We start from the raw sequence: 26,035 nt of genomic DNA, 5'->3' as shown, positions 1-26,035 counted from the left end.
AGGTGGAACATCCGGTCAAACTCTTCAAAATGAAATGATATTCAAAAGGTCACGGTTGTTGCATTAAAGCGATTTTTAACATAAATAACACATATCATTTGTAAACTTTTTTTGAACAAAATATCACTGTATTCGTGCTGTTTTTAAGACCGTTCCCTCCGCACTACGTTATTGCTCACTTGACATACATGTAAACAAACATTTAGTTTGAACAGCTTCCGGCCACTGCCGTGTTGACACGGAAGTGACATCTTCTGCCGTCTGTAGTCGATGGTCTGTCAAAATAGTTTTTAGAGTGTATATGCCTGTCTTCTTTCTTTCTTTTCAAAAATGTCAGCAGCTTATTTTACATTCGTCCAACCAGCCTTTTGGCATGAGGAGATGAGGGTACAACATTATAATTAAACAAACAAACACACAATTAAAAACTACCAGCCTCCTTGCTTTAAATACAGGACATGTGACTGTCAGTGGGAAGAGGTAAAATGGCCAAATACAGATTACTGATGGAATAAGTATTCCGATCCATAACTTGATGGAATGCAACATTTTTAAACTATTACATTAAAAAACAAGCCGTGCATTCAAAAAGTACAAACGTATATTCAACCAAATGTATCTAACCAGATATCAGTACGATACTATACAAAAAAGGCCCATTACTCAAAGTTATAATAGATCATCATATATTCTATGATTAGGTTCATACTTATTGACGGTGATGATGCATTAATGTGTAAATAACATAAGACGATTGAAGCTGGTTGTAGGGCTATGTAAACGTTTAATCTGCAAAGTAACTAGAATAAAGTACAAATATCTTAAAATGAAAATTATGTTAATTTTATTTTGTGATGATAGATTGTGTGATAATTCAGAAGTCAGTTGATATTGTATGTTGTAGATAACCAAGACTTGTGGGATGGGTGCAACAAAAAAAAGAAGAAACATTTGAAAATGAAGTTTTGACGTTTCCTGCTTTTATTTTGAAGGCTCTGCCTTTCACTTCCTTTTTGCCTTTGTGTTCGTCTCCTGCAGCGCCACCTGTGGGCCACTGCTGCTCTTTGTCGAATCATCATTGAAGAGCGGTTACAGAGGCAGGAGGGTACGACCAGCGGATAATTGAAACCCACTGATATCTGTAACGCACAAACAGAGAGGAGGAGGCTTTATCGATTAATGTCTGCAGAGGGACACCGGTCCAAACATCGCCGATGACTCGGAGATGGGACAAACACGTTAGTTATTGGATGCATATCGCCATGAAGCCAGCTTCACATTTCCAATGCATTGCTTTTGATTCCCTGCAGCCTGCAGCACGGACTGTTTAAGTTAAACGGTAGGTTGGTATGGAGCCACGATTTGTTCTCTGAGTTTTGTCCGCTAACATCGTCCTCTTTGCTAATGCACGATTCATTCTCACATATCTAACATGTAACGGTAGCGCATTGTCAGTACATGGGTTTCTGCTACACACACACACACACACACACACACACACACACACACACACACACACACACACACACACACACACACACACGACCTTTTTTAACGTGATCTAAAAATAAGAACAATTAAAGCGGTCATAGCCACCATGTCGGTGCATCCATGTTATTCCTCAGTTATAACTTATTAATAACGTTACCCTTTGAATCAAGATGACTGGCTGTCTTTTGCTGCCACTCACAGGCTACAGGGGGCTGATCTGCTCTGACTGACAGTCCTGATATTTCCACCTGGACCTGGTGACATGAGAGGCTCCAGGAGACGCTGATGGAGCTGCAGGAGTTGGGCTGGCTGTGTCTGGTGGGTCTCTTTCTAACCTCCTTGCTCATTGTGCTGGGATGGCTGTGTCAGTACTTGCTGACCGTACTGGGTCTGTGGAGATCCAGGAAGACAGCAGACAAGCAGGACAGGAAGGGACCAGCCGGGCAGCAGCTCCCCGTCACACAGCCCCACCAGAGCCTGGCTGGAGGTGTGTGGGGATTCCTGCTGAAGCTCCGCTTAGGCCGGGATGGAGGACCTATGCCCGAGGCCGGGGTGAAAGGCCTGTTGACCTCTCTCTTCTCCTTTAAGTCCTTCAGGGAGCACTGGCAGAGGACCTGGGTCAAAGCTCTGAATGAGCAAGCCTGCAGACACGGGGTGAGTTGTTTATTGGATATCTTATCATATTGCAAATGAGAGCTGAATAAACATGATGGCGCTGTGTAGAGGACCACGCCTAAGGTTACTCCACTAAGGAGAGGCATAAATAGTTAAGCAAGGTTTATGCAGCTGCTGTGCGCTGGAAATGTGTGTAGGCAGCGAGGTGGAGGTGCCGGAGTGTCTAATCGGTAAGAGGATGGGGGGCTGAGCGTTGCGTAACAGCTCTGAATCAATGCACATAAGAGCTGAGAGGCGAGACCAGTCAGCGTAGCCGCGGAGTGAACACCCACGCTTCATAAAAATAGTCTGATACCCCGGCCTGTGGGGGGGAGGGGGGGGGGGGGGGGGGGATGGATGTGTTTCGATCACAGTGGGAAGAGTCAACATCGATGTTGTTGCTCAAGACAGGAGAATGGTTGGCTCACCTTTCCTCAAACTCATAGTGAATCCAATTGTATTAAATCTGCAGTTGGTAACTGCTTCACACAGAAACACTGGATTCAGTGTGGTGAGCACTACAGACAGTTATATATTACATATTACATATTAGAGGCTTAGAGCAAAGTTTCTAAAAGGTCTTTCTCCTTTCAAATAGTTCTTTGATCCGTTGGACTCAAAGTCTGACGCACAGTCGGATGCTTGCTGTGAGCACCGAGAGAGGAGATGGATCCTCTACACACCCCACTCAGAAATTCTGTGTGTTTTGAAGATGAGTTGGCGGGGAGTTAAAAAGGGGTCGGATCAATCCACAGAGCGAACGTGCACAACAAACTGCACTCGATTCTGATTCATGTGGGTCACCTCACCGTGGCTGATTTAAAAAGCCTCCCTCAGATGTTCAAGTGAACACTCTGTGATGGTGCAAGTGTTGCACATCGGTTTGGAAAAAATGCATACCGGTACTTGATGCTTGGCGTAACAATGCAATAAACAGGCCACTGCTTGTTTTTTAGCAAGATACTCTTTGCTTCTTTGTTTTAGCACCCAAATAAGTAAGATGTCCAACTTGTCTTTTTTTACTCTGTGAACAAATAAACAACAGACAGGAGTAAAAAATATATTATTATTATCATGTTTAGTAGTGTATCGTGATGAGGTACGTAATCATCATGTGTTGTCATTTCACAAGATTCTGCCAAATTAATGATTCAGAGCAAATTATTAACTTAGATTTTAAAATAATTTTTCATGTTTTATCTGTTTTACTAAAATGTTATGACTAGACGTGTGATTTTGCATACATTTGCCATATTGTGATGTATATACATATTGGAAATATAGTTAATGTTTCAACAAAACCACCCAGCTCAGTAATACTTGGAAATCTTTAAGAAATACTTTTTAACCTTTGGAGGTAGCCAGGCTAGCTGTTTCCCTCCCTTTCCAGTCTTTATGCTAAGCTAAGCTAACCGGCTGCTGGCTCGAGCTTCACATTTAACATATGAGAGCAGTATTGGTCGTCCCATCTAAGTCTAAGAGAAAAAGCACAATTCCCAAAATGTCAAACTCTGCCTTTAAAGTCTGACAGTGTTTGTGTGAAGAGTGCAACGGGGAGGATTCACTCCACTGTACCGTACAAACTGCTGAAGCTAGAGCACATGTTCATGTTTCTCCGTCTGAATCCTTGACGGTTAGATGTTCTGCGTGTATTTTCTCTGCATACCACATATGTTTTGGTACGCAGCATTCATCCAGCTGTCTCTGTTTTCATCAAAGTGTTACATGTTCTTGTGCTGGTAATAAGAGGTCGGGAAGAGCAGTAGGATTCTTCGGAACTGCTTCCCTTTAATATTATGTGGCGATAAATTGGAGCGTGCCAGCTGAGTTATCTTACAACGGCCTAATTAGTTGATCCATTGTGACCTTTGCTCTCAGTTACCAAGAAACTCCACATCACTGGAGTGAACCTTCGGTGAACTTGGAAGTGTTTAGTGAGAGTTAGATTAATGAGGTTTCCATGTGAGGAATAAATTAAAACACAACCTAGTTGCTATAGTTGCTCATAGCACAGCTACTCTGTTTGGGATATAATTAGTAATTCAACAGCCGTTTGGCAGAACTAAACACACAAGAAAGGCTTAGTAATTCTATTTAAAGGGGATGTTTTTAAAAAATAAAAAAAAGTTTGCTATGGATATGTTTGTACGTAGGAACCCCATACCTTCATGCTCCTCGATGGGATTCATCTATGACTGTAGGACCTTCAGGCTTTTGAACTGCTGAAAAAAAACAAAAAAACAACTCTGGCAGTGATGAAGTATATCATGTTTATTGTAAGATGATTCTCCAGACTGAGCAAATGCCTCAGTGTTGGAGGAAGGAGACGGAGACAAGCATTCCGTGTCTGTCTGTCCATGTGGTGTTTAGTTTGTGAACCGAGAGTGTGAAGCCAAAGCTTCCCGATAAGCTTCCACTCGTCACAAGGAAATATCTGCTCGTCATTGCGTCTGTGTGCAGAGCAGTCTGTTATTCTAAATGTGTCTGGGCCAATATGCAAATCACGTGTTCGGATGTCAACGAAACCTTGAAGTTGATATTGAGATAACAAATTACAAACACGTCTAGCTGAATAGATATCCCTCCAGGAGTCCGTCTATGAGCCGGTGTGGCCTCGTCCTGTAGCTTAAAGGTCACATGTTGGGCCTCCACGCCGTTCATTATTAAGTTGTAACATTATACATCAATGTTATATTAGCCAGTATACTCTGTCCTTTGGTCTGTGCTGTTTACACTCAAGAGTTGTAACTTGGTTCGTTGTTGTGGTGTGGCCTGGAAAAACCTGCTGGGAGGGTTGTGGAAATATTGCAAGTATTAAGTGCCCACAAGCGAGTCACCTGGCATTCCTCACCTCTCACACACAATAAGCACCTGCCGGGCATGTTGCATTGCCACTTCGAAAAAAGACACTAGAGCAGCCGGCCCAAAATCGAATCCCCCAAAACTCACGTTCTCCTCCAACTTGCATTTCCTGATTATGTTTCTACATCCGGCAAAACATGAGCTTCTCAGCAGGAACACAGCACCCAGATACGGCTTCGGTATCATCATGTAGGGATTAGCACGCAAATCCTTTATAGCATTAACCTAAGTACTTCTGCAGCATTTAAGATTGATGCTGACAGAGGCCTTGAAATTATTATGTTGAAATGTATCCAAATAAAAGGCAAGATGAATTAGCCCGCATGGAAAGTTGGCAAGTTAGCAAAAACCTTCCCCCCGGCAGACCTCGTTATGTTTGGTCAAGCATGAGAGTGGATTTTTTTTTTACTCAACACCTTGTGAGACCCCAAATAATAAAGACTTGAAACACTGCAGCAGAAAAGTTACATTACAAAACCTTCCATGATAAAAAAATATCCATCTGTACCCTCCGTGAAATAATTATATGTAGAGCTGAATTTATTGACAGAAAATGAATCAACAACTATTTAGCCAAAAGGATTAGGTGATTAAAGGATGGGCATTTTGGGGAATACTTCTCATCGCTCTCTTGCTGAGGATTAGATAAATGAGTATGCCATATATTATACCATGATCATAGTTATGCATTTCATATATTCCGTAGATTAGGCAATGCTGAAGTTAAGACTTCTGACATCTGACTCAAAGACTAGGCGATGAAGGATGTAACACTCAAACTGGATTTGACTTCATTATATCACCATTATCTGTAGAATTATACACATAATGGTTTTTAATACAGTCTCGCTTTGGATCATTGTGAGAAATGATAGTTTCAGGATCTGTATTTTCTGCACGAATGACACTCTAGTCACTCTGAGTGTAGCTGTTCACAGTAATATGGAAGAACATTATGGATATTTCAGCAGCAGTCAGGAAAGGAATTTTTTTTTTGCTTTTGTTGTTAACGCTTCTACTGTGGCTATTTGCTGTTCATGGGGCTTTACCTATCTTCTCTCAATCTTATTATGAAGATTTCAGAAGTGCCAGTGGGTCACTGTCTGTAGTTTTGAATAACTGGTCTGCTTCGGCTGTCCTCGTCAATATTCTGCTCACTGCAGCAGAGAGCGGCATAAGCCAGGAACTCAGCAATGCCAACGTGTAAACGCCACTCGCTTTCAGAACAGCTTATGTTGCGACACTAATGTCGAGTGTCGTCAGAATGCTGTATGACGACACTCCGTCCTGACGCGAGACCCGACCCTGACTCCCAAATTCCAGTCTTCAAAACAGCAGGACAAGACAGGGGGGGGGGGCTGAATCGTGACAGGACGGTTGTTACATAAATATAGAAAACAGCAGCGAACAAGCTAAAGCGTCATTTGGGTTTGTACGGACAAGAGACATGGTGTTAGTGGCAGTGCCCCATTCAGCTTCAGCTTTGGAGATATTTTTAGCCAAGATGTTTGTATTTTCCTCTCCGCGATTTAAATTCTGAGAGGAAAAATAATGAATTTGTATAAGCGGAGGAGACGGTAAATGCCTTTCATAAGATATAGATTAGAGGAGACAATTGCTACCCCAGGGTAAAAAGCAGAGTGGATGAGATGGGTTCATCACAATTTTGCAGATATGATATAATCGTGCCTTGGCATGAAGACTTGATATGGAGCTATTCAGATGTCTCTGGCCCGAGTATTTCGTGGAGGAGGCTTGAAGGACTGAACTGGTTGGCCTCTTCAGACCAGCAGATCATAACAGCATCGCAAACCGTGTGTGCATCTGCAGCTGACACATGGTGGCAAGCCATTGTCACTGGGTTCAGTGGGTGGTAGTGGAGGACTAATAGAGCACACGAGTGTGCATCTGCAGGGAAGGAAGCTCCCTGTCCATTCAAGATCTGCAATTATAAAGAGCCTGGTGATTATCTTGAGGGCCACAGTTCACTTCTCCCCTCTCTGACTGTGAGCTGCCGGTAGATGATTAATGCTGTGTGATTATGCTCAAGTAGATTTCTTCTTAACGAGGGGGTACGTTAAGCACTCAGCACTCGTTTGTAATGACAGGGCAGGAAACTAACGTCAGTCACTCACAGCTGTTGATGAATTTGAACTTCACCACAAAGTTCCATTTTAACAACACAAAATTTCCATGGCAGGCATTGGTCTACAAGGTGGCACCTCTCACTCGTCATTTAAAGTGGAGACACGCATTGCGCATTCTTCTAATATCATTTTGTACCTGAAAAAAATGATGAAGTGAAGCTAAATTCTAAATGCTTCACATAGAAGCTTCACTTTCAGTCTTGTTCCTTCTCGTTATAATTTTTATAAACTGTACTTTTGGCATTACATTTAGTGGTTTTATGTACACCGTCGGTAGACCAACAGTTTTCAAAACATTACAATAGCCGACGTACCAAATTTGAAATATGAAATCAATTAGCAACATTAGCATGCTAACATGCTCACAGTGACACTGCTAACATGTGGATATTTTAGGAGCAGGTAATGTTTGCCATGTTCACCAAATCAGTTTAGAATGTTAGCATGCTAACATTGCTAACACACATTGCCATCCCTCCAGCCGCACTGGTACTATGGGTAAAAAAGTCATGTAGCATATGTTAGCCAAATGTATAGAATGCTGTGAATTACGAAACATGAACGTTGGATAGCTACCATATTTAATTTCAGGGTCCAAAACAGACCTTAAAACCTGGTAATGGCTGCCATTCTAATTTACAAGCATGTACGCTTAATAATGTTAAATATAAGATGAATATAAGATGCTTGGATTATAGTTCAGCCTAGAAAGTGAAAGTTAAAAGCATATCAGTGGAAACAACCGACCCAACCTTCCTTCAGGCACGCAAGATTTTGACGGCCACATGTTGGCAAGCCTGTGCTGCTGTGTGTCCTGAAGTGATTTGAAAAAAAATAAAGTGTTCGTTTGTCTTTGCCATGTTTCACATAAAAAAAAGACAAATCTGTGCTGTAAATGCACTGTGGCTTGTCATGAATTGTGATCTGGACCTTGAGGCTTTTTAGGCTTAAAAATAGCAAAAACAGGGCAACACTGGGGAGCGTCTGGTGGCCCAGTGGTGATGTGTACCATATCAGCATTACAGACATTTGTGCATGTCATAAACTGTATATAAAGAGTATATATAAATATTTACATACACATTCATATAAATATTTATACATAATCTATGGTCATACCCCACACGCTCTCCCCCCACGTATTTCCTGTTTATGTCTACACTATCAGATAACTAATGAAGGCAAAATGCCGAAAACAAATGTAAAAACGTAACACTATTTTTCTCTCATCGTGCTCATTATTGTGGAACATGCGTGTCCCAAAAAAAAAGTACTGACATTTAGGAGTATTTGCTCACAACATTGTGCTGACTCCAATTTGCCTCATTGAAAAGATGCCAGTGGGGTTTGACTGCAGTGACACAAACCTTTAGTCATGCCGATCTATGAGCCACACACAATCAGAATATTGTGATTAATGGATTTCTCACATCATATTGGTTCTGCACTTTGGATGTAATGAACGGTTGGTTGGGTGACTGAGCAGTTTTAGAAGCTCCAGCCAACCGAAGTAAACACAGCCGGTAGTACGCTCTAGTCATGTGGCTGCAGTGTTGGTCCAGGGAACCTACGTAAGGTTGCAGCATTGCTTTTGGCTTCCTGCCCTTTTTGCTTAAACACTGACACACACACACATACACAAACACACCTGCACATGCTCATAGACACACACACACACCACAAACTTTGTTATATCATACTCCCACCTCTACCCCGCCTCCGCTGCTGTGTTTGATAGAGGTTGGACTTGGAGCTAGAGAAACATATGCCCGAACAATAGGGGATTTGTTTTCTCTCACTTCCATCTCTCGAGCCAGTCGAAAGCCGTCTGTTGAAACAGATCCTCTGGCACACACACACACACACACACACAGTGATAGTAGGCCACTGATGTTGCCGCGGTTCTGGTGACTCTTTTCTTACAACTGAGATTCCTTTTGTTAGGGGGTGTCTACCAAGTCCAACAGTGAAAGCTGCCTCGCTGTAAGCATGACTAAGCATTGACTGATGCAGTCTTCATAATGGACGCTGCTGTGGGGCTACGGCAGCCTGATCAATCCACAACTTCTGCATAATGACAGAAGCTCATATTAACTTGAACATACTACTTGCCACCCTTTGTCAGTGCTCATCTGAGTGCACATACCCACAGATCTGCCTGGACTTCAAAACACAGTTGTGCTTTGCCATGCGTGGTAAATACAATCGCCTCATGTTTGTTTGCATACACATTATAGCGCCTTACAAGAGTCTGTTTATTGATTCATGTACATTTTCCGCATGAGACTTAATTAATAATCTTGACTCAATTTGCCAAGAGGAACTTTTCTGTTCCTGCGAAGCTCGTGAGGTTGCTGTGGAAGGGAAGCAGAAGCATTGCGTGATTAGCATGTGGATGAGGTGATCAGGAGCATATGTGAGTTCAATCACTCTGAGCAAAGATCAATGAACTACCTAGTTGTCTGATACCAAACATGCTTACAATTCATGAAATGCAGCAGTTCATTTATTTGCATACTCATTGAGTAAAGATCCATAAGGATGGTGACTAACTGCTTCCCAGCTACATTAAAGGCTTCATCACTGCAGCACAGTCGTTTCTGTCATCCCTGATAGTCACTCCTCTTTCTCTTATGTAATATTTAGGACATTTGTTCTCTTCCTCTGTCTCTCCCAGAGCTCCATCCAGATCACTTTTGACAGCAGTCTCCAGTTAACTGCTGCCTCTGAAATAGATAGTGTGACCTGCACTGACAAATCGGCACACCGAATGGTACGTGATCTTCGTAGTCTCTGTTAATTACAGCTGGAACTAATTAACTTATTTAGCCAGTCACCCAGTTTATTGTAATTGGGGAAATACATGACAAAAGAAAATCACATTTTCTGTGTCAAAACATGAACGTTTTCCGCCATTTCTGTATTTTCCTTTGACCGCCTTCTTGTTTTACAGGTTTTACACTGTAAATGTTGGGTGGACACAGTGACGTTTCCTGTGACGGTCACTCAGCAGTCACCAGCTGCCATTTCCATGGAGACCTATCAGATCACTATAGCACCAATGGTGGCAAAGGTACGAAAGCACACCACATGGATTTTTTGCACATTTGAGGGCAGGCCTCCAAAACAAATGAGAATCTCAGAGCATCATTTGCATTGCTATTCAAATGTAAGGGATCACTTGTAATCCCGCCATCACGGTCATTGTCATTAAATAAAGAGTCTTAAGTATATTTGACTATTCATGACAATCAATAGCCTCTCTTATTTCAGGCGTGCAAGTATTTATCACAACTAAGAAGCCATTTCCCATTCGTCCTGCTGCTTTCTGTCTCAGACAGCAACTGGATCGCTCAGTTTACTACAAGCAACACATTTAGCAATTTATTCAGACCATCAGGGAAAAGCCACGAAATATATTCAAATATATGATATTGTAATTCATTCCCAATGCTAAACACAGTGACTAGTTATTCTGCCAACATCACAGGGTCTCTCCCTCTCCTCTTGCACCGTCCCTGCAACCGACAAAACCGCTCATCTTTCTGCAAATGAATACACCATGACATCGCCAATATGCAAATTGATCTTTGACATCATATGGTGACTTTTAGCAGTTTTGGGAGGTAGTGCTGGCTACTTTCATTGGAAAATAGTTGGCAACACTGCACAGGACACAGATCATTTTGTTTCCCACGACTGTAAATGGAGCCTGAATCTTCCTGGGAAATCGTCACGGTGGAAGACAGAAATGGACGGCGAAAGCGAAGCTTAGAGGGAAGAGTATAATCATGTGATTTCCCAACTGTGCGTCCCTCCTTACACCATCTAGCATGATGACAAACTTTTATTTTTGTGAGTAAAGCGTTTTCTGCTTGTTCGCTTCTTACAAATGTTGCTTTATTATGTAAGTGTTTTGTAGAAGCTAGCAGAGACGGACAATCTTCTAGGAAGAGTCCTGTTTTACTAAATCATCAAAATGAAATAGTGTGGTGATTATTTATTCATGAGAAATTCTACACGTTTAATCCTTTAATATTATTACTCTTATACTCTATTGTGAAAGCATGACGGTTAACCTGCTGTCGGTCTCCGTCAGGTGGTGGTGTGTCTGGAGGAGGTGGAGGACGAGGGTCTGCTGATGTCCTGGACTCTTTCCAAGCAGCCATCATGTACTCTGAGCGTGTCTCCATGCAAGCTGCAGAGACAAGTGAGAATATCGGATACCGACACCACTAATATGATACGTCTGTCTCATATGGTCAGCAGAGGCCTCGCTCCTCAACCCGTTTACAGTCTACAAACTTAGGTTGCATGCATATCAAATGCATACTTATCTTTACATTAACGAGCATTTAACAACACCAGTAAAGTAACATTGCAACATATATTAAGCAGAATTGAACTAATACTGAAGACAGTTATTGGGCATACCCACTGGTTATTATATATAATATATAATAACCAGTGGGTATGCCCGACAACTGTATATGTAGTGAAGCTGAATGTGAGTAAAAATAGTTCAATCCTCCAAAGTTGCTTTTTTTTTAACAAACTACATCGCTTTTAGATTACAGCAGTAAACAGTAAACAATTAAAGTCTGTTTGTTCCTCTTGGATATTTTCTGTTTATTATCATTAATAATCTTGCATGTTATTATATATTATTAAGTAAGATAATATCAGGCATACAAATGCATTAAAAGCCCCAGTTTTGTCTATAGCAGAGTGTGTTGACCTCCCATGCTTTGGTTTATCATCAGAGAATTATCAGCCGCTTCTTTTTCATCTCAGGGCACCGAGGGGGGTGCAGACCTGGACACGATTAAGGGGCTGGTAGAGGATACTCTGTTCAGCACTCAGCCGGCCATGGTCCTCAACCTCAAGACCTGTGCATCCAGTCCTCTGGTGAGAAAACATGCTTTGTGCTACCTCCGCAGCAATAAGAGTAAATGATAAGGATCTTTTTTTAAACAAATGGATACTAAATGACAGAAGCTGTACCCTTCACCCTTTGTCTGCACGCTCCCAGGCTCCCATGGACCATCTATCAGTGAGATTGAACTCTGTTTCCCAGAGTGTCTTAGTGAAACGACTAATGCTCCGGCAGCTCAGGGCGACCTTAAGTAAAGGTCAGACATTTTCCCTCGGCGTCACATCATTTCCGTCCGGCTTCCTGCGGAGAGCCGAGGTCTCACTGTCTGGCTTTCTGCATTCAGGTCAGTGGTCTAGATCGGGGGAGCTGTGCTGTGTCCTGAGCCTGGACCAACCCTCCACAGAGAGGTCAACATGCTTCCTGCCTGCGCCCAGCAACCCCAACGCCCCGCTGGAATGGAGTGAAGAAATCACCCTGTAAGATGGCAGCCGTGACTCCTACCTGCAGTTATTGAGTCATGATTGTGTACATTCATGCCAACGAATATTAATGTTATAGAATATTGTTTAAGATTTGAAGTTTTTCAGGAACAATCCGCTTGAGGAAGAAGTCACACTGTTTGCATAGTGGGGTTTTACTTGAATTCTTACACAGTTGTTTGCTTTGTGTTGAAGAGAGCCGAGCCTAGAGACCAAAGAGCTGAGAGTAAGACTTCTGGAGCGGAACGGCAAAAGGGAACGTAAGGCATTGCTCGATAGCGTTTTTAGTATTGGCTGCGACGCAGAAACCTGATCAGCAGGAATGTTTAGACTGCTTAAGCAAACTCTTCATGCCCCAAATGCACTGTTGGCAGGCTCACTGTAATGGTCAGTGTTTTAGGATGTATAAGATATCAGGAGATGCTCCCATGATGGCCTCAGAACTACAAAAAAGAAACTGCTGTCACGCTTTTTGTACAATTATGTTAAGACTTTCCTTTTGTTTAAAATCTGGATAGAATTCCTGCCCGGCCACGCCTGCATCGCCTTGGACCTCCGGTGCAAAGTTCCCACTGGACAGCATACGCTGTCAATAAGCCCTGGCCACGGCCTGGCACCCAACGCTACCGTCACAGCAGAGGTGGGAAACAAGCTGCAGCTCATTTCTGTGAAAATAATGGAAAGCGCTCTCAAAGCCAGTCTCATGCTTTGAAGTGTACAGTTACATCACACGTTATTATCTAACGTCAAGCAGGCTGGAACGAAACAGAGATTCACCACAAAGGGAGAGGGAGTGTTGCATAACAACGGATACATTGTCATACCTGTGATTGCTGTCTCAGATCTCTTCTTCTTCTCTTCTCTATTCATCAGCCAACTTGTTGCCATTTTTTTGCACTTCTTGCTATCAACATATTTCTTTAAAGACGACATCTGAATGAACATCTGCTTCATCTCTGCAGGCTAACAGTTCATATTGGTACACTCCCTGTTTTCCTGTACCTCTCCTGCAACCTGTTGTGCCTCCACTGATAAGTTGTCTGAAATTTTCCTGGCAGGTCCAGCTGTCAGTTCCTCGTTAATAAAGTGCCCACCCCCACGTTATGCTTTATTAGCTAAATGAAGATTATTCTTCATCCTCCAGCTGCTGTATGTGGAAACAGAGGAGGCCCACAGTGCCCACAATGCTTTGCCGCTTCGTTCCTCACTCACCCCCACCAAGAAAGTCGATGTGGACCGAACCATCATGCCAGACGGAACCATCGTCACCACCGTCACGACCGTCCAGTCTCGACTGAAGCTGGACCGCAGTCCAGGTACATGCACATAGTGAAGTGTTACATTGTGCCAGGTTAGGTGTACAAGAAGATGTGAAAGAATGTTGTGACGGTATTAACAATGACATCAAATATTTGTGATGCCTTTTAGGTGACTCCCCTTTGCGTTCGCCGTCCAAAGTGGAGGTGACTGAGAGGGAACCCACCATCCTGTCAGATGGCAGAAGCAGCACCAGCCCCAGCCTCAGCAGTGAGTTCTAGACTGAAAGGCCAGCTGTTGTTTTACATAACAAATGCAAAGTAGGATAAGCAGCAAGCTGCGTTGTAACACAAGATAAGAGGAATGCAATTTTTAGTACACATTATGCACTCTCGGTATAGGAACTCCTGTTCGAAAAAAACTTCATGTAGTTTCACAACAGGGTTACGCAGAGAAACGTCTTGCTTATACAAAGCAAAGAGCAAAAAAGTATGATGAACCCGATAGACAACGTTTGACAGATCTAACGACATCTGTTTCTCAATACAAGACAATGATGGGCTTTTTGTGTATATTTCTGATAAACCATACATTTTCTAATTGACTTGTACTGCAACAAAAATGTATTCAATAATGTGCACCTCTTTCCATATGCAGTTCACTCGTATAGTGCTGATTGTTTGTTTATAGTGACATGTTTGTGTTTTGGTTGCTCAGAGGGCAGCCGCTTCTCTAATGGCCTGGATCCTGTTGCAGAGACGGCCATTCGGCAGCTGACGGAGTCCGCCTCCAAAGTAGCACGGAAGACACCAACCAAGAGGAGCATGCTGATCATCTCGGGCGTGTCAAAGGTCAGGGAATTGAAACTGTGTCAAATGTAGTGGATTGTTGAATTTGTGCCATCACCATTCATTTAGACATACAGTACAGTATATTTATTTCAGTGAAAATTAATTTATTTCAAGTCTACAAAACCTACTTTTAAAAGGTGTTCAATACGGATTGCAGATCATATAGTTTGGCCCCAAACGGATCTCAGCCGGCGGCTCACAGATAACGGTGCTAACAGCTAACGGTGCTAACAGTGCAAACAACAGCAACCGTGCTGTCAGTGCTAACAGTGTTTACCTGAGGGGGAGCCGGAGGGTGGGTGCTATGCTTCTGCGATGACGCCGTGGGTCAGGATGGCATTATAAGCTGTAACCGCAGTGCACAGCGGCGGCTATGACAGGGTTCCCACCGGTCCTGGAAAATGTGAAAAAAAAGTTTTAGTGATGTTAAACACATGGAAAATTAGAAAAAAAGTAAAATGGTCTGGAAATCTTGTGTTGTACTGGATTTCGATATTCTTCTATTTTCCTTCAGCTTAGAATGAACCACTAGGCTATCTATCAGAGCTCCCCAAAACAGATTACATTGCCATCTGACAGGGCTCAGTTATTATCAGGATCATATTAACGATCAAATTGTTTGTGGACAAGATTATTTTGAATCGGCTGTTATGTTGTTGAGGAAACGCTATGATCCCAAGTCACAACACATGGTAGCACATGCAGGTGGGCTGACAATTCGTGGCTGAAATGTAACATTATCCTTCATATGTAAATATTCGTCACTGCTAGTGTTAGGGACATAACTTCCTGCAGCCACGTGCTCTCAATCGCCTCCAAAACACAACAGCAGGTTTAAGTCAAAATCAAATGGATTTATTATCCAAGAAGCATAACAACAGATACAGACATTTACAAACCGAATCACACTACTAACAACAAAACAAATATAAATTCCATGAAATTGAGGCCCTGTCCGCACCACACAACAGATTGGTGTATCCGCCCCATGGTACCGAGGAGTCTCTGAAAAGGCACACATTACATATCGATCAGTTCAACGATTGGCTGAAGTCCAACAAGCCCCTCCTGGGCCGTTGATCCATTGTTTTGATCTTCACACCTCACCCAGCCACTTTCACACAACCCCCCCCTCCAGCACATTCCTCAAACCCCCCTCTTTCACTCAATGCATGAAATGACAACACTCCTTGATTCAAAACCTTTACAAGTATCGTACTGTATCACATAATATCCATAATTAGGAGATTCAAAACTTCAATTCCTCACACTGGCTAGTAACTTTGGTAGTTTTTCTGATTATATTATTTAATATATATATAATTTCTAAGCACCTAAGAGATGGTTGCATAAATAAGTTACAGCCACAGACTGCACGTGTTTTAAACCAGACTTCCACAGAGAGGAAAATAATAACGAATGGCATGATCCATGTCTGTCATACCAGCTGGGTCATCACTGAAAATGATCTCTAGAAAAGAGTGGGAGCCCGGCATGAGCTATGGGGAACGCCACAGAGAGACTCACATGCACTAAAATGCACGGACCGGCCCGCCTTTGTAATCAAAGCACAGAGAAGCTGGGATAAAAACACACACAGAGGGAGAGCAACTGCATTCTCTGCTCAGGTAGAGATTACTCCACTATGTTTTTACCTTGGAAATAGTTGTTTGCTGCTATATTAGTGCTCTGGATTTCACCTTTAAGGAATGTAAAATACAATGACATGGAGCCGGGCAAAATGAGGTTTAAGTAGTTACACACTCCCATCGCCCTTATAACCCCTTATAATCACGCTAACATTTTTTTTGGAAATAATTTGATTCAATTATCCTAACACCCAGCAGGTTCCACTCTCAGAAGTTGACTGCGCGTTCTCGAGCGGCTATGCGGCAGCCATGGACACAGCCATGCAGAGCAACCATTTCGGGGCGGGGCATCACCAGGACCCAGATGAAACCACACCCTCCGACGTGTCGGAGCGTCCGTCAGTGGACGATGTGGAATCAGACACTGGTTCCACTGGCGCCTTGGAAACCCGCAGCCTCAAGGACCATAAAGGTAACGCAGTCGTCATAGTTTCAGAGGTTCAGTTTCCACTAACACTGTCTTACACACAATATTCAGCCATCCAAATATAGTTTTTTCAGATTTCAGATCTGGTAATGCATGTTGCCACTTCGCTAGATTTTGATTTATTTTTGTCTATGTGAAATAAGTTTTTATTTTCAAAGCCCACTGCCATTATATTACAGCGAACAGTTTATTTCACATGCAAACAAATCTTTTATAGCCTTACATAACATCAAAACTTCAATTGAGCACAATGCATTTACAGATTTTGGGGCCATATAACATGAGGGACTCTACTGCCCTCTGGAGGCCATGCTGCAGCATGCATCCAACCAGAGCAAAGCAGTTTTGAATGGATCAGAGTCTAATTATATTTGAATATCAACTTGATACGAGAGTTATATCATGAAATTGGTGAATTCATTCATAAAAGTAGCAGTTGAGTGATTGGTTCGTGTTTTTCAACGAAGGCCCCAATGCTGTAATTGTGGATTTCCACTTAAATACAGTCACGTATTCCCTCTGCTTCCTCTAGTGGGCTTCCTACAGAGCGGGACGAAGCTGCTGTTCCGCAGAAGACATCGAGAGAAGGAGTCCTGCCTCAGCCAATCCCATGAGGACATCTCCAACATGGGCAATAACTTTGCTGCTGCCACCAACATCAGCCGTAAAAAGTCTGCCAGCTTCTCCCGGCGTCTCATCAAACGCTTCTCTTTCCGCTCATCAGGCAAATCGAAAGGCAAAGCCACAAACGGAGGAGCGAGTTCACTGGATAACTGATTATCATCGAGAGGGTCGGACATGGGTTTTAAGGCCTCTGTTATTACTGTCAGAAGAACAACTCAACCTTACGGGTTGTCACCTGTACATTCCTCTGGGAGGGCTTTACTCTGGAGAGAAATCATTGCACCTTCAGGAGAGAGAAGTCCTGTTTAATCACACCACTGAAGTTAAAATGTGATGATGAAATCAGTTTCTTTCGAGGAGAAATCTGCTGCTCGAGGAGAAAGTAATAATCACAATGAAATGTCTTGTGCCCCGTTTGAACACAAACTATAGTCGGAGTGTTTGATTGTGACAGATGGTGGAATCGCTCTGAAACGTATTCATGATAAAAAAGATGCCAGTACGATGCTATTGGTTACACTTTGGACTGTTTTTGTAACAGCACATGTACAATTCCTCTGTTGTATAACGGTAATTTATTATTGTGTGGTTCTCATGAAATAAGTGCTATTTATTTTACCGCCCAAAAAACAAGTCATTAAGTTGCATTGCACTGTAAAATAGAGACATTGCTGTGTGTTTTTCCATGCAAATGTAATTTTAAACACATAATTAAGTAAGTTGACAAAAAATCTGTCTTAATCTAGCAGTCCATTCATAATTGCTAATGTATTGGTTTTAGAATGTTGTTCAATGTTGTATCTTAGATAAGAAGAAAAGTTAATATATTTATTGTACTTTTTATTCTATAACGGTACTTTCTGTGGAATATCATAATGCATTTCAGTTTGCTTTTGAAACTACAACCAGCCAGGATCTCTCGCAGGCTCTTCAAGCCAGGCAATAAGTTTAAACTTTTTTCTGTCAGTAAAAAAAAAAAAAAACAGGTCTTGCTCTCCTTGTGGCTCCTGTTGACCCCAATGAAGTTTATCACATTATCCACACACATTATGGAGACTTCAATTGATGCACATGTGGACATTACAATATTGCAATAACTATCATTATTGTGCAGCAACACCATATTATATAGTGCGAAATGCCTCGCATGGGTAGCAGGCAAAAATCGTTTTACAGGAAATGCTGACATGTGATCTGCTCATAATCATAAACTAAATATAGCAAAACCTATTCTGTATTAATATTCAGGAGCATTACATAATGAATTCTCATAGATTGTATATCAGAAGGCATTTATTTTTAGAATATATGTAGGGCTCAGCTCTGCAGTTTAAAATGTAAAAAAAGGAACTTTGGGGTCTCTGTGAAGGTTTTAGAGCTGCTCTGCTGCTGACGCATTAGGAGCAACAATTGTCAAAGTTTACGACAAGGTGCTGGGTGGAGTGGATATACTCAGGGCTAGAAATGAAACTTCAACAAGCAACTTGAGATATGAGGAAACCTGCTGTATCAAAAAGTATGTAAAAATGTACACACACTTTTGTCCATTTAAGTTTTGTCAGAGAAAATCTAAAATATTTCTACCGACTTCAAAACAATAAAATTAAATGATTTTGACAACGTTTCCAGGTTTATTTGAATCAATAAAAGGAAAGCTAATAAAAGGGATCGCAGAGGTGGAGCCTGCAAACGTTTAAGATATGTATGATTTCTGTTATATTTGAAATGTTTAATTTATTGCAAATAAATAATTTTTGGAGCATCAGTAGATTACTTCTGGCTATCTTATTCTTTTTTTAGGACGTTACATACATTTTTTTTGATCCCAATACCCTGTGCCTGTGTAGAGAATGTAACTTAAAATGAGCCAACATTGTCATAAAAGACAAATAACCTCACACATCTGGCCTGCTGTTAAGTTTATATCTGATCATGAGTGTATGAGTTTCAATCGCTCTTTCTTTACTCTCACAGGTAAGCTACATTCAGGGGATGTACCAAATATGGAAATATTTCTCATTTCTATATTAGATCTGCTTTACTTTTACTGCATAACGTATAAAAGCGCCAAAAATTTAAGGCAGGAGGGAAGATACTCGATTGGTCTTTAAAGTCCGCCCCTTCACATACAACCACTCACAACTAACAGGGGAAATAACAGCCAATCGCGTTCCTTCCTCATGGCCCATCGTGATTGGTTTAGGACCAGAGCAGCCACACCAATAGTCATTGACTTCCGGTCCCCCTCTGACCTAACACAGCCAATCATTCTTAACTATGTTCCCTCTAAGAGCCAATCGCGTTTTAGGGCGGGACAAATCTCAGGGTTTATAGGCAGGTCGTGCGGTTAGTATTTTATCTGTTCCTACGATTTCAGCAATTTGTTGTGGAAGATAAACTCGACAATGTCTGGAAGAGGAAAAACTGGAGCCAAGGTCCGCGCTAAGGCCAAGACCCGCAGCTCACGCGCCGGTCTGCAATTCCCCGTGGGCCGTGTCCACCGTCTCCTCCGCAAGGGTAACTACGCCGGGAGAGTCGGCGCCGGAGCCCCCGTGTACCTGGCCGCCGTGCTGGAGTATCTCACCGCTGAGATCCTGGAGCTGGCCGGAAACGCCGCCAGAGACAACAAGAAGAGCCGTATCATCCCTCGTCACCTCCAACTGGCGGTACGCAACGACGAGGAGCTGAACAAACTGCTCGGCGGTGTGACCATCGCCCAGGGCGGCGTCTTGCCCAACATCCAGGCCGTCCTGCTGCCCAAGAAGACCGGCCAGTCTGCAGCACCGAGCTCCGGCAAGGCGGGAAAGAAGGCCTCGTCCCAGTCGCAGGAGTATTAGCTAGCTGGCTAATAACTTTGCACCCAAAGGCCCTTTTAAGGGCCACCCATTTGTCATCGAAAGAGCAAATTATCTGTTTTGTTTCCCCTTCTCGCATTACTTTTATTTAATAAACGCTTGTTTCGTGAAAGTGGTCCGCACCATTTGTTGATCAGTTAGGCTAACTGAAGCTACATGTTAATCCTGAGAAGTTTTGGTGGTCAGTAACTGGTAAATCAATCCTCTTTGTTTAACATTTTCAGCATAGACCAGATCTCAATGGGCCACGAGAGCTTCCTGCTTTAATATCGGTATCTGAGGCTCGTAGATTAAGTTTCAATACACGTGTGAATCATTCAGGAGGCCCGTACAGGTCTAGATTAAACCATGGCGTGCTCTTCATCCGGTTCCTTCTAGCATGACTAAGCAGCTTTTAAAAAATTGGATTCATTTTTTTTAATTCCTTAACTACATCATTAAGAACCGATAAACTCATTTTCAAGTTGGGCTGCTCACTGCAATTCAGTCTACTTTGCTACAAGCATAGTACAGTTCAAGAGCCCCTGATTCTTGCACTGTCTAACTTATTAAACGCACCTAGCTAAAGGTAACTCAGTATAATCCAAAAATAAATATACCTTAAAGAAAGATATGTCCAGTCGATGTTTAAACTGTCAATTTATGTTCCTTCTGGAGGCTGTGCTCCGGTCATTTACCCATCCTAACTGAAACAAATGTGGTAAAACTAGTCTTCAAAAGGACCATAATGCTAAAATGATGTCAATAACATAGCACAAATTGTCTTAAATTACATTAGTTACATGTACTTAGGAAACTGACTGCGTGTATGAGACGTATAAGCCCATGTAAAACAGGTTGGGTTGAAACACTGGGATTTTATTCGTTTTAAACGGTTGTCCTGAATGGCGTGTGTGCATCAGTGTGGTTAAAGCCTACATAACACATAACGGCTCTTGCTGATTGAGCTCCAGGTGTTTCCTTGTTGCATATGAAGAAACAAACAACTGCAGCTGGTCTACAATACAAGCTTGAGCACAGTGACATCTGATCAAGTACATGTGGCTCTAGTGCAGCAGGCAATTTAATCCTCAATAATGCACTCTACATTTTAAACTCCACCATCCAGATCAACAGTATATGAATTTAGAAATTAGGTAGTTTATTATTTACATGACCCAAGGGTCATATAGAAGCATTTAGATAAAGTCCCAGTACATCATGCTAGTCATGAGTAGTGTAAGATTGCATACATTACCATTTGTTACACTTTATGAAGACGTAACTGACAATTAGCTCTCAAACTGTACCATGTGAAGAATTAGTGTCTATAGCGAGATGTAGGTTAACGTATTTTGTCGAGTCTGAAAGGGATGTGGTCTAATTACACAGGGATCAGTGCAAACCCCAAAGCCTCAGCTGGCCAAATAAAACCTTCACTGCCAGAAAACTCCATCATTCGAGCTCCACGTCAACAATGCACACTAGCTTGCAGATATGAAAGTCAAGACTTCTGACACCTTGCCAGACAGCTACAGTCATCGGACTACAAACACATCCAGGAGTTGCGAATGTAACTGGTACAGTTAGCCTAATCAGACACAACATGTCAGACACAGTCAATGTGGTCTTGATGGTGGGAGTGTGCACTTCACTGACTTTGCCACCAGGGGTCAATTGTTTCATGTCTGAAAATCTGGAGTGTGTTTCCATTTAATAACAATTGATGACTGCTCACTGCACGTATGGTTCCAACAGATATTCAACACACAAACCCTCACCATAATAATCGAACAATGGACATTTTCCAGCTGGGAATGAAAGACTTCACCAGTGACATTAAAATAATAAAATATCTGAAAAACTATCTTGAGTCCTGCCAACAGTCATACTTAACACTTCTATGTGTGGGATTCATAAGAGACGCGGTGATTGTAATGCCATCTTTGGTGGGGATTACTTGTTTTCTCATTACATCTTTCACATGTGCAGCTGTACAAACACTCATAACCTTTCCACAGGAGGAGAGCCTGCAGATATTTATGTCTGCTTCGACTGTTTTATTCGTGGCATAAACAGCATGACGCACCAGGGTTGAACTGAGCCCAGGACAGGCAGAACCAATTACCCGGGCCTTGACAACGTGTCCAACACCGGCAGCCAAGCTAAAAATTCCAGCCTGAGAGGAAAAACTTGAATGTCCATTGGATGTGACAACTATAATTTCCTGACTGGCACTCTGTCAAGGACTCTAAATGTACCAGCTCTTCTCAGCTGTTTGTGACAAAGCAAAGCAAACACAGTGATACTCAGTTTTTCTCGGTTTACCTCTTTTTCTGTGGTTGTCGAGTATTTATGTAATTCTATGCTTTTAAAGTCACAGAAACTTTTGTCTTGAGAGAAAGTATGTGAAATTTAACTCTCTCAAAGAGCAAACAAAGGTAATGTAACACCGCATGAGTTTGAAGTGATCTCACTTTTACCACTCTTTGTTAATTACAGCTTGTTGGGGTGACAAATGGAACAAAACAAAAAAAGTACTACTTAAAGCCACACGGGATATTGAAGGGAAAGTTTTCACCAGGTGCTCACCGAGTCTGTACATCTGAGAAAGTCTATGATCTCAGAGATCAAATCTGTGGGAATCACAGAGCCATGTTAGGTTGAAATGAATGGGAAAAAGGAATGATAAATGGGGAGAGAAAAAGGGCTGGAAAGAGGGGAGGACCCGGTGGAAAGATGTATGTGGATGCTCTGAATGTTTCACTTTGAAACTGTCCCAAGAGCAGTGAAGTACTGGCAGCGTGTTTGAATCCTCCAGGAGACAACTAGGGGACTTTTTCTCATGGAGAGTTGGGAAGATAACTCGCTTCGAGTGTTTTTAATCGTGGGCTGATTCAGCCCACAGACAAGAAGATGTTCCCGGCCCGCTCTGGTAATGAGAAACAAACATTGCTTCATGGTGTGTGTGTGTGTGTGTTTGTGTGTTGTAATGAGAGACTAAGTGGGAGAGAGTAGACATAATGGGGCTATTGTGGCAGTTCCCACTCAGGCCTTTCAGCCTAATGTGACCCAGTTATCGCTCACTCATTGTACACGGTGCGTGACAGAGTTTACATACTTTCATTATCATTGTCTTTTATAACATTACAGAGCAGTCAGAGCAGGTGGAAGTCATCTGGTTTCACAAAGAGAGCGAGTTTTAGGGGCAAACTCAGCTTTCTCTGAATGGACACTTTTTGTGTGTGTGTGTGTGTGTGTGTGTGTGTGTGTGTGTGTGTGTGTGTGTGTGTGTGTGTGTGTGTGTGTGTGTGTGTGTGTGTGTGTGTGTGTGTCTGTGTGTGTGAGATCCGGGCTCATGCATCCAGTAATGTACTTTGGTGGAATTACAGGCTGATGAAGTATTTCCCCTGCAGGAGTGTGAGGTGCAGATGTGCCTGAGTGAGTATATTCTTAACTTTAAAGTGCCCAAAATCTTCTAATGAGACGCATTTCTGCTTCACATGGGAAAAACACGGAAAAATATACTTTCTGATTTCAACTTGTTTGCATGTAGATGCTATGTACTGTTGTTAATTGTTAATATCGGGCTGCATAACAAGATCGTTTTTGCTCTTTTTTGACAATGTTGCAAAAATGAGGCCCAACGATGTCCTGCTACTACATCTGGGTCTTTGCTGTGGATGATGTTAATCTGTCTTTTATCACATGATACATGGTGAGTCTCACATGCAGCATTCCTGCCAGTCACAACATGCTCCACCTCTTGGTGGAAACGGTTAACTTCAGCTCAAGGTTTGGGCAAATCTCATGTTTTGGCTCGTCAATCTTAGCGGATGAGGCAGGATTTGTGCACTGCTGAGAGGAAGTGCTGCCTGGGGTTCAGGGCTAGGAAGTCCCTGTTCCTTGAAATAATGCGAGAAGGAAAGTGAAAGCTGTTTCTCATCAGACTTCCACACATTCTGATTCTACCTCTGCATCCTGCTCAAACATTTTACACTGAGCTTCCGCCTGTCTGTTGTCATGTGTCATGACATCCTGCAAAGATCGACAGACATCTGATCCACAAGTCAGGTGAGACGGTGTAGAACCGTGTGCATCTCCAGACTGTACAATCTGAACCTCCCACCAGACCCGTAAGAAATCATCAAACCAGTGCGATCAGCAAAAAACACACGCTGATGCTGACGGTGCAGCTGGCAAATCTTCTTTGTAGTGGTGAACTGAATCATCCTCGATCCTTGAATGCTGAGGTATCGCCACAGTCAATTCAGGCTTATAATCAAGACCATGTAGGGAGAATAGAGTTGCATAAAGACAAGTCATAGTATTGGCTATAATCCTGATCAGAAGGTAAACTGAATATTATTTATTAGTCCATCATGATCATTTTGCATGATTTAGCGATCAGTTAAACAGTCCAGACCAATGTGGTTGAACTCCAAGGCAAAAATAAAAACTGTCTTCATAATCCGGATGGTTTTAGCTGTTTGAAAGGATGCATCACCTTTTTGTTGAAACTAACAAGGAATCTCACTCCAAGAATAAATTCATTCTTTCCAACCACCTAAAAATGTGTCAAACTACATCTTTTCAAATCTCTCTGTTCATAATCTTATGAATCACAATATATTTTTGATGATGCCACTATTTCTTTTACTTTGAAGTCATGTTAATGCATGCTTAATAAGATAAGATGTGACACAACAGAATAATCATCGATTTCCTTAATTACACGCCTTTGAAGACGAGATATTGGTGTGGACACTCATTGTCACATTATATTTTGTTAGTTAATGAGGGCGGAAGCTGCTGTTAAGTATCCGTTTCCTCTGTTGTGTTACCGTATCGTCTGTGGTTACTGTGGAGTGTAATCTACATTAGAAATCACTATTTAAAAGGACATTCAGCAACTTTTCACCCCTTCTGCTGTAACTTCCACATCAACGCCGAGGGCGACTGACTCAGAACATCAACCCTCTCTGCGGACTTTAAGTCCATCTGGTTACTTCGCTGCCTCTGTTTGTTTGTTTTTATTTTCCTTAGTGACTCATCATCTGCTTCACTTCCTCCATCTCCTCTCTGGCCCCTGACCATGGGAAAAGCCTTGAGAGATCAATAGTGGAGTCTTTCTCCCACTCACTCACTCGCTCTCTCTCCCACTCTCTCTTTCTCTCTCTCTCTCTCTCTCTCTCTCTCTCTGTCTGTGTCGGCCAAATGGTTCCTGTGGGACTCCTGAAGAGATGGCTTGCATGAGTTTCGCTCACTTCCTGTGGAACATAGTATTTCTGTATCCCATCCTCATTGATGTATCAAGCACAGTGGACACATTATAATCCACCGTGTTTAGTCATATTATCAGAAACTGTTATCAACAGTTTTCCAGAGTGGAAATACACGCTCGACAGTTTGTTACACCAGTGGCACAGAGCAGGAAGCCAGAGGACACAAGGTCCTTTAAATCTCCTACTCCTACACCACGTTGTATTTCCTCCCTGGATCAGACTCTTAACACCTGCTTAACCAATAGACAAAGCTAAGGAGGCTCACGGCATTGAAGAGGTCTGGTCTCCAGCCTCCTCCTCTGATCATCTGGTGTGGTCCAGCTGATCTTTCAATCAATGGAAATCCTGTAGGAGGGAATACATCTCAGGGACTCTCTGAGGAGGATCTGGACTTTGACACCAACGCCTCTCTTAATATAGAGTTAATTTTCTTTCCTCATAGGGTTTATCTGCCAAAAAAGGAAAGAGAAAGGAAGTCAACAAAAAAAACCATGTAATTTAGTGAGATGTAATAACACATTTTAGAGGGCAGTGCCGATGCCGGGTTCCCCCTCTGTAACTCTGCTCTCAGGGAGGAGAAGGGGTTGGGAGGAGGGAAA

General features: G+C 42.4%; 2 protein-coding genes across 2 annotated transcripts; both read left to right on the top strand.

Annotated features, from left to right (window-relative positions):
* The first annotated feature begins 1,082 nt into the window (after positions 1–1,082).
* c2cd2l (c2cd2 like) lies at positions 1,083–18,507 on the top strand. Its single transcript, XM_079283958.1, has 15 exons — positions 1,083–1,339; positions 1,693–2,145; positions 9,832–9,927; positions 10,108–10,227; positions 11,254–11,364; positions 11,949–12,062; positions 12,187–12,286; positions 12,374–12,506; positions 12,705–12,769; positions 13,028–13,149; positions 13,654–13,825; positions 13,938–14,036; positions 14,484–14,617; positions 16,465–16,678; positions 17,226–18,507. The coding sequence occupies exons 2-15, from the start codon at positions 1,777–1,779 to the stop codon at positions 17,468–17,470; spliced, it is 2,094 nt and encodes a 697-aa protein (XP_079140084.1). The 5' UTR covers positions 1,083–1,339; positions 1,693–1,776; the 3' UTR covers positions 17,471–18,507.
* A 1,138-nt stretch (positions 18,508–19,645) lies between these two features.
* On the top strand, positions 19,646–20,278 carry h2ax (H2A.X variant histone). The gene has a single exon (XM_079282761.1). It carries the CDS (start codon positions 19,723–19,725, stop codon positions 20,152–20,154), a length of 432 nt encoding a protein of 143 aa, XP_079138887.1. The 5' UTR covers positions 19,646–19,722; the 3' UTR covers positions 20,155–20,278.
* The last annotated feature ends 5,757 nt before the right edge of the window (positions 20,279–26,035 follow it).

Source organism: Melanostigma gelatinosum (genome assembly GCF_949748355.1).
Source record: "Melanostigma gelatinosum genome assembly, chromosome: 14".
NCBI classification, from domain to species: domain Eukaryota; kingdom Metazoa; phylum Chordata; class Actinopteri; order Perciformes; family Zoarcidae; genus Melanostigma; species Melanostigma gelatinosum.
The sequence above is the reverse complement of the archived record's forward strand: the minus strand, read 5'-3'. Positions and strand labels throughout refer to the sequence as shown.

Excerpts from the sequence above, each read along its gene's own strand:
- c2cd2l (XM_079283958.1), top strand. The coding sequence starts at position 1,777 with ATGGAGCTGCAGGAGTTGGGCTGGCTGTGTCTGGTGGGTCTCTTTCTA. Across the intron at positions 12,770-13,027 it reads GCGGAACGGCAAAAGGGAAC|AATTCCTGCCCGGCCACGCC; the intron begins GTAAGGCATTGC and ends AAATCTGGATAG. Across the intron at positions 13,150-13,653 it reads ACGCTACCGTCACAGCAGAG|CTGCTGTATGTGGAAACAGA; the intron begins GTGGGAAACAAG and ends TTCATCCTCCAG.
- h2ax (XM_079282761.1), top strand. The coding sequence starts at position 19,723 with ATGTCTGGAAGAGGAAAAACTGGAGCCAAGGTCCGCGCTAAGGCCAAG.